The sequence below is a fragment of the Halyomorpha halys genome, unplaced genomic scaffold, assembly GCF_000696795.3.
Source record: "Halyomorpha halys isolate HHAL.00 unplaced genomic scaffold, Hhal_1.1 Scaffold176.1, whole genome shotgun sequence".
Classification (NCBI taxonomy): Eukaryota; Metazoa; Arthropoda; class Insecta; order Hemiptera; family Pentatomidae; genus Halyomorpha; species Halyomorpha halys.
In genome coordinates, this window is record NW_027106234.1 from 995,637 (window position 1) to 1,005,231 (window position 9,595).

Consider the following 9,595-nt stretch of genomic DNA (forward strand, 5'->3'; position numbering starts at 1 on the left):
AACAAGTAGGAAAAACTATTTATAGTAACCTATAGACAACTAACAATAGACGAACAGTCCTTATTCAATAGAATGACATTAAAAAAATCAGTAAAGCAACTATTTATAATAAATACAAGAGTGAAACTAAAAAATCTTATGACTCCTACATACAAAAACAAAATATATATATACAATCTCTATACATGATTTAAAACAAAATAACAAACAAATTTATATGTACAAAAAATAATTCTTCTTCCTTACAGTGAGCACTTATAAGTAATTTCCTCAAATCGATACATGTAATAGTACAAAAAAAAACCAAAAAAAAAAAACCAATTACAATCAATTTATTTTAATTGGTGACCGAAGACAAAAATAAAATAATTGACCACAACTGACCGAAGATGATAAAGATCACTGAAGACAAAAATAAAATAATTTTAAAAAACTGGGATTCCAACATGTTTACGTGAGGGAGAGCACAGTTGCTTAGTGGTGACTTTTCTCATAATGAGTTAGATATGACGTCCCGATGCACGAAGAAGGGAAAATGCACTACTCCAGATGAACTTTTGGCAGAATTTCTGATAAACCAGGGTTACACTGCCAAAAATACAATAATTACTTTTTTCAACATGGTATGGCAGTAGCAGTTCCCTGATGCCTGGAGAAAGGTCGAAATTGTCCCTATTCTTTAGAATGGCAATCAACTCAGTAATCAAGTTACCAAGCACTTACGAGTGTATTTTCAAAAGTATATGAGAAGGTGATACTTTGGCCCCTGCAACAGTAACTCAACTGACATAATCTCTTGTCCACTGTACAGGCAGGGTTTAGAAAGCATTGCAGCAATATAGAACAAGTTGTACGTCTAACTCAGCAAATTAAGAATTGTTTCCATCTCAAGCAGAGTACCCTAGTTGTATTTGTGGATTTCAGGACTGCTTTTGACAGAATTTTTTGGAGGATACTGGTACAGAAATTATATGACATAGGACTGATAGGTCAACTGTTTGCCTCACTCAAGTTGTTTCTTACACCAAAATTTGTAAGAGTGTGTTATAAAAATGAACCTCATCTTTTAGACCAACAATCTGTGGTCTTAATTCATCATTGAGAGCTAAGTGGCATTAACTTTACCTAGCATATGCAAACCTCATCATTCCAAGCAATTGTATACCACCTGATCTTCCCCACCACAAGTTGGTCGCTGCTTTTAGAGCTATCTCTGACCATGATTACTTGGGTGCTAATCTCCATAAGATCAGAGGAGAGGTGACCCTTGTTGCTTATTAATTATCACATCGGACATGACATCCAGCCATTTATCTGACTGCCCTCATCGCGAGGTCATAAGACAAAATTTCATAAAAATTTTTCGTACGTGTTAGTAATAGCAAGGATACCTGCTTCAGAGTCAGTGAAGATAACATTCTGGTTTTGCATTCTAGACTGTGTTCTTAAGGTAATGAGAATAGCTGGTATTTCACTATCCTTACCTACATTAGTACTGAATTGAAAATCTCTTGAGTAAACTCCTGCTCCAGCATTTCTAACAGTTAATTCAGCTGCTCCGTCTGTATAAATGTGAAGCCAATCCTTAGAAGTGTACTTTTAAGCTGTTGTTTCCAGGGCTATTGCTTTTAACTCAAAGCCAGACATTTGTTTTCTTATCTACCAGTCGGAGGAGTTGCAGCTCTGCCTTGCTTTCATGATAGTGTATTGAGAAATGCGTCTGTATAAATCATTCCCTCTCTATGCTGTCAAACCCTCTTTCTTCAAGTAAAGTCTTGGCTTTCAACATGAAGGATTTTCGCATCTTGAGCTTTTGAGTTGGAATTTTGTAGTTATTCAAAAACCCTGTCTCTACTCTTTGCATTTGCTTGTGAAGACACATTGCAGTTCACTCATGTGGTTTAGAAAGAGGTTCTATTGTAGTCTGCAACTCCATAGCTGCAACGGTGGTAGAGCACTGTGCACCCAAGATTAGTTGCAGTGCTTTGTTCTGCTGGCTGTCTAGCCTCTTTAGGGATGCATCAGCGGCAGTACAAATGACCTCAGAACCGTATTCTAAGACTGGATGGACATAAGTCTTAAGGTGGATCCACATGTTGGCCGCTCGCCATGGATCGGAGGCTCGTACAAATGCTCGGCAAACAAAGTGCGGACCATCCACATGTCAGTGTTATTCAGAGAGGCAAACATGGAGGACGTTGAAGTGATTTCAGCAATTGCCCTGGGATTATATTATTTTTATTACAAAAGAAAATGAAAGAAAACGTAAAATACGACTAAGAAGATGGTGGATGACAACAATTCACAAAAATCGGACTAGATAAGCTTAAAATTAAATAAAAATTAATTAAATTCATCTTTTATTTTAACTTTCATAATTGTGCTGTTGTATATATAATCTTGTAAAAAATGTATACAATGAAAGATTAGATTGTAAAGATATACACGAGCGCCCTCATGAACCCCTTTGATCTGTGGCCAAAAAACCGACTCTTGACGGCTCGGCAACGAGCCTAGGCCAACCAAGCCAAGCCACCCATCCACATGCTCGCGCATGTCTGAGTTCGCCATGGCTCGGCCAACATGTAGAGGCCCCTTTATATGTGAGACCCATCACATCCTCCAAGAATGTAGAAAATAAAGTAGAAAAAATACTCAATTAATTCAATTTTTAAAAAAATACATCCCAGGAATTGAAAATAGAAGAAATTAATTTTTAGTATTAATAAAATACTTACATTGTATTTTATATTGTGATTTCAGAAACCGCTTTACTGCTATTGCTGTGGATCCGCAGGTGAAAACACTCAATGGTCAAGCAATGGATGTATTGTTTATTGGTACAGGTAATATAACAAGAATATTTTTTAGTTTGCGTTAAATATTTTTATTGACAAACAGAATATATCTTATTTGAACATGTATCAACCTCCCATTATTAACTTTCTGATAGTCTCACATCTTTTTTTATGGGCTTTGTATATAAAAATTCAAAATTCAATGTACAAAATCAAAATTGAATAGAAAAAAATAGTCACATTTTATTAAATTATTAAGACATTCAAATCACTGTTTCTGCAAATTAAAAAAAAATCACTACCACAAGTATTTGTTATATTAGGCCCTTTCAGCAATATTTTATTTTATCTTTTTTTAAGTCCCATGTTTATAGAAATTTGAAACTGATGTCTTGAAAATTTATAATTTTTTACTTAAACAGTTATTTGCTGGGACTGCAGATTTATTCTTCTTCACATCATTCAATCAAGGAATTTGTGATGAAAATGAAAATAGATGTGTGTAATTGTAACTTTCAGAACCAAAAAGTTTTGAAAACTAGAAAAAGAATCAGGAAAGCATAGCTAAACTAAATTTAATAAAATAAATAAAAACGACTCCAAATAAATTATCATGTATTACACACTCACAAATATTTATATCCCTATAAAATTAAAAGTAAAATGTTGTTAGTTAGGACATTTATCATTCAAATTCCTAAATTTCTGAAAACTTTAAAAGGTAACAAGAAAAACTACAAAGGATATCTAAAATATGTACATACAATCCTTAAAATAGAATATCACCATACATAAATAGCTTAGTACTTGTTTCTCCGAAATAAATTCATTGTTTTCAAAAAACTTTAAAAAGAAAATATGTTAAGGTTTTCATTTTTGGAGTCACACAATCTTACGATTTATTATATTTACTTTCTATAAAAAATATTAAAGTATTTATATTCTGACATAATGGTATTAGAATGAGACAGTTCATAACACATTGGTATCAACCAATTCCTAAACTGTGCGGTTCATGGCACATGACATATTGTCATAGTTTTACCACTCTTTTATAGTTTTATAACTCTTCATACCAAGAAACAGGGATTGTCAAAAAGGTTTCTTTTCCAATGCTTCTCCCCTCTTACAGACAGCAACTGGAGATATCACAGAGTGAGTAATCTTAAGCTCTAATGATAACACACTAGCTGTCTTAAATGATACTATAGTGGTAATAAATAACAATCTGTCCACTAAAGGGTTAATTTATCTACAGATATTATGATATTTTAGTATATTATTAATAAAATAAAATTAAAATAATTTTTTAAAGAATACATTATAATCTGTTATAGATGATGGACGGATCATAAAAGCAGTAAATCGTGGCATGGGTAAGCCTGGTGCTGCACTTTTTACTGAAGAAATTCAAATAACCAATTCAAACTCTGCAATAAAATCACTAACTGTGGTTCGACATGAAAATGATGTACCTAAACTATTGATCATAACCAATGAAGTAATTCACTCCGTCCCCCTTTATCGTTGTTCTACAATTACAACATGCAGGTAAAAATCATCTAGACACCTTATTGTCACATCTACATGCTGTATCCCTTTTCTTTCAGTATATTATTTAACTGTTTATAAGTGATGTAATATATTTATTTGGTTAGTTTGTAATATCCTGTCACAAGTAGTTGAACTTGCATTGTTTTTTTACAGAGAATGTGTTGGAATTCAAGACCCATATTGTGCATGGGATCCTCAAACTGAATCATGCATAGCGCACAACCAGTTCAATGGTAATACAAAACAATTTTTGCAAAATATTATTAGAGGATCTCATCCATCATGTCAACCTCCAGGTAATTGAATTTATATATTTTTTCTTTCTTCTAGAAAGAAATTGTTTTACAATGAATTTGGTTTAAAAAAATCTTTAATTATATTTTAGGTCAACTAAAGTCAGCTGTAGCAGTTCATCCTCTGGAAGGAGAAGAAGAAATGAATGGTAACAAACTAAGATTAATAAATTTACTTTAAATTTTTAAAAACAAATCTTTAAATACCCATCAAATATACAATTTCAATTATTTTGGAAAGCATTAGCCTAATTTCTAAACCTATAATGCTCCAAGAAATAAGTTGACTGCTTATTAGCTTTAATGACCTATCCATGTTCTCTCTTTAGTGCTGTAATTATGTTTGTAGCTTATAAGTTATAGTAAAGGTTTGAATAAGACAATTTAGTCTATTGTCGTATCCTCCAAGTTTTGTAGCCGGTCTTAATGATTCTTTACTAATTGATATTTTTCAATTACTGCATGAAACATAAATTATTTACTTCCAAATTTATATATACACCCACATTGTATAACTTGAAGTATAGGGTGCTTTCTTACAGAATTAATTTTTGTCAGCATTCCATGTGATTTAGATTCCATTTAAGGTAATTAACTTTCATATTTAGGTTAGTTTAAAAAACATCTTATCCCTGTTTGAACATGCAACTGTAACTATAGTTAACTCCATTCATCATCTGTACTTATCCAAAATATGAAACTTCTAAAATAGAAATGAAAATTTCTATTATTCCCATTTATTTATTGTAAAAAAAATTATATTTTTAACATCCTTTTTCATGTGATTTTGATATTCAAATTTCATCTTAACAGATCTCAAATTTTTTTAATGGATTCTGTTCAGTAGGTTTGGGGTGGACAAAAAAATTATTTTCATGATGAAACTTTAAATAATATAGAAAAAAATATATACATAAATGTATGTTTGTAATCGCTACAATGACATTGAATCTAAACCTGAGAAGTATTTTGGAATAAGGTTTCAGGTAAAAACTATATAAGCAGATGAAAATAATTGTAAAAGATGGAACAATAATAATAATAAATAATTACTGTTTTTTTTTTGTTTTTTTTATACTATGCTATTTCTGTCTTACATATTAAATGTTTCTGTATTTACCTTCAACATTTCCTTTTAATATTTTCTTTTACTTTTGATGTTTTTGTTAAAAATCAGTGGTAATCCTTTTATTATTATTATTCATTGTTAATTTTAAATCTAAAAAATGGTATTGCACCTCCTGTTAGTCATTAAATGTATCAAAACAAAACCTAATATTATTTTTAAATATTCTCAGAATTCCAGGAAAATTTTTAATGTGATATAAGTGAAATCTCAAATATTTCAATTGTAATTCATTGATTTAAATTGCACAAATACACTTTACCATACTGTTGTGCTGGAATTCTTTGACTTAATTCTGTCTTAATTTTCAGATGTAATGGATAAAGATGGGAGCCTTTGCCCTAAATGTACCATATGTAATCCAAACCTCTGTTCAGCTAGTAAGTATTTTTCTAATTCAAACCTAATTCTATGCTGATAATTCCTTATTTTTGAATATATCTTACGATCTTCTTTTATCTCCTTAGATGAAGTTGGTGGAGGAACACAAGAAAAGATAGTCATTTATACTGCTGACACATTAGGTCTTGTTGTTACTACTGCTGTGTTGGCCACTTTAGTTGTTGGATTTGTAGCTGGTTACTTATGCTCTAGACATTTCAGACCAGATAATGCATATACCAATATGCCTTTACATCATCAGCATAACAGGTATTTAAAACACATTAATTTGTTGAAGTAACTTTTTTATTTCATATACATGATTCAGTTATTTACTTGTTCTTCAAGGACATTTAGTTTTTACACATATTTCATTTTCTAAAATTATTATTTTCAATTAAGTTGTAGTGCAAATAATCTCATTCAGCCAGTAAACTAAAAGATATATGTGTATATGTATGTATGTATGTATGTATGTATATATATATATATATATATATATATATATATATATTTAAAAATCCTTTAAGTATAGTTAAATGGATTTTAAATATTATTTATTTACTAACTACGTTTCAACCCTTATAAGTTATAACAAAGGAATGTACAATAATCTTTAATGGAACAACATCTTCTAATGGTAAATAATTAATAAACTAAGTCTATATAGTAAAAAAATCTAATCCATTCTACTTCCACTTAGTTACCTTGTTTTAAACATCTAATTATTAAATACTCCTCTTTTTCCACTTTCTATATACATTTTAGTCGCTCATTCTCGTGGGTAAATTATATGCATTTTAATGTTTAAATCTTGTTTATGGATATAAGTTATATATATTTTAACATTAATATTATACCTATGGATACAAAAATATCTCTTATAGGTATATGCATGTGTATGTGAAAATGACAGTAAATATGGTAAATAAACTAGAATAAACATTAAATATCTACTCAACATTATCAAATTTTTTTCTTTTTCAGCCCATTAAATGGAGAAGGTGCATCATATCTCTCTCCTTGTGCAAACAATAAATCAATTAATCTGCTTGTTAACGTACCACCAAAAAATGCCAATGACAAGAATGCAAATACATCTTCAGAAAATAATAAAACTTTACAAAAAGTGAAGAAAACTTATATTTAGGAGTAATGTACAAGAATTACTCCATCCACATATTTAAAAAAATTAATTTAATAAATTCTTTCCATTGTAGGAATTTTCAAAATTAAATTAGTCTTATACTTCAGCAAAAGTTTGTTGAGTTTAACTTCATTGCAAGTTATTTTTTTACCAGTCATATTTCATTAAGATGGTTCAGTGACCAGTTAAAAATCCCTAACTACTTGTAGCCTTAATTTGATCTATTGAAATCTAAAGGTGAATTGTTTTATTACTTTGGTCTTTTTAATATTCATAAATCATGAAATAAATATAAAATATTGGTTCTTATGTACAAAATTTGTAAAATTCATATATATGGTTTGATTTATTTTATATAATTATACATTATTACAAAAAAATATGTTATCTATAAATTACAAATAAATAGTTTTCTTGTAATTAATTCAATAGCACTAAAGTTTTTAAATGATAAAAATATATTTTGAAGTACTTCATTGAATGAAAGGGAAATTAATTTTTCTGAATTGATAATTATTTTATCTCTTATAATCAAAAATATAACTTTTGAGACTTTACTGTTTACATTAATTCATCATTTGAAAACATTGAAATTAATACGTTTTCATTCAATTATCACAGTGATATGTGATCTCATTTATAGCTCTTATGTATCTAAATGAACTGATTAATTTTTAGATTTATTTGAAAACAAATTAAAGCTACTTTTTTCATAATTGTTTTTCCAAGGAAGGAGTCCAATGAAAAATAATAAATTATTTGAGATTTAATCTGTTTTCTAATATTTTAATTACTGTGGCAAGAGTGATTGATTATAATCAATCTTTACATTATTTTAAAGAGTTAAAATAAAAGAGTCATTTTCTTAAGAATGATGATTTAGAGGGGGAAAAATAACAAAAAAGAAGTTTTAAAAATAAATTTTAGCAGTTTAAACTTAAAATCACTATGTATATTATGGATAAGTCCTCTTACATGTAATTGTGTTTAATTTTACCTATCACCACAAAAATAAATTATCCATAATATTTCGTTTTAATTTTTAAAATGAAAGAGGCCTTATTTATTCTGTTAAATTTTTAAAAAGAATTTATATAATTATGTGTAAAATGTAAATATTGCAAAATGTATTTTGAAAAAAAAAATACAAAAAAAGTTCATATTTTGTTAAGAGTTGTAAAAATTGTTATTGTTGTAGAGCTTTTAAAATTTTATATAGCATGACACAGTGAATTTAAATAAAATGAATTTAAGTTATTTATTTATATATCATTTCTTCCATGTAATGGAAAGTTGATTTGAAGTCATTGGTAGCTTCAGATATTTCATGTGATGGGAAATTTGATCAAATGTAATTTTGTAATTTTCTTTGTTAATTAATATAACAAATAGTACATTTGCCATTGTTTTAACATTCAACAATGTCCTATGAGAGTTATAGTATAAAGTAAGTTGTGTATCATTAAAATAATTCCTTTGCTATAGATGGAGTTTTGTATATATAATTAAATTAAGACTTGTAAATAAATAGTTTATTGCTAGATATTTCTGTTGGATTGTAAATATATTTGATAATGTTCTAAATTTTTTTTTAAGTTTAATTTTTACATTCCTTTTTTTTTTCATCATTATTTAATGAAATAATTATTTAATTCATCTCTTATTTAAAATATGATTGTCATCTATATCTGTGATTTATGAAGATTGTGGAATTTCAATAAAATTTAAAATGTACTCACACATTTATGTGTGTGTGTGTGTGTGTTTTTCAATGTAAATGCATATGTATATAGAGATTTAAACTACTCATGCATAGAAACTTTCGTAATGTTTATAAGTATTAATATTGCATGTTGTTTTATAAATGACATGTATTATGATTGATGGAAAGTATTGATATTTTTGAAGAATATTGTTATAATATATTTATAAATGAAATATGTTAATTTGTAAATAAGAATATTGAAATAAGAAGGGTAAAAATATAAAAATTTTATGATCTTAATACAATTGCGAACTCCATTTATCCTAAACAGTATCACCCTTTTCTTTTATTCTTTTATCTAGGTATACTTTTTGACAAAGTGGTCTTGAAAATGTCTATACTAAGAATTTTTAACAAATACAGTAAAAATTTTTTGTTATGATTAATGTATTTTTTCTTAAAATCTGAAATTGGTTATGTTAGTTTAATTGCTGTAACTGTATTAGGATCAACAATACATTGTATTTAAATGTAAGTGAATATGTAAATATATAATGATGTATGTGTATGTATGTGTGTGTGTGTGTATAT

The 9,595-nt window shown here is 28.2% G+C and overlaps 1 protein-coding gene across 1 annotated transcript in view; it reads left to right on the forward strand.

Annotated features, from left to right (window-relative positions):
• Nucleotides 1–9,589, forward strand: part of LOC106679082 (semaphorin-1A) — a gene marked incomplete in the record, with an annotated part of 426,223 nt that extends 416,634 nt beyond the window's left edge. The window contains 7 exon segments of the mRNA XM_067044604.1: nt 2,764–2,846; nt 4,136–4,349; nt 4,506–4,648; nt 4,738–4,794; nt 6,083–6,151; nt 6,239–6,422; nt 7,140–9,589. Coding sequence (XP_066900705.1) covers nt 2,764–2,846; nt 4,136–4,349; nt 4,506–4,648; nt 4,738–4,794; nt 6,083–6,151; nt 6,239–6,422; nt 7,140–7,302 — 913 coding nt within the window.
• Between the last annotated feature and the right edge of the window lie 6 nt (nt 9,590–9,595).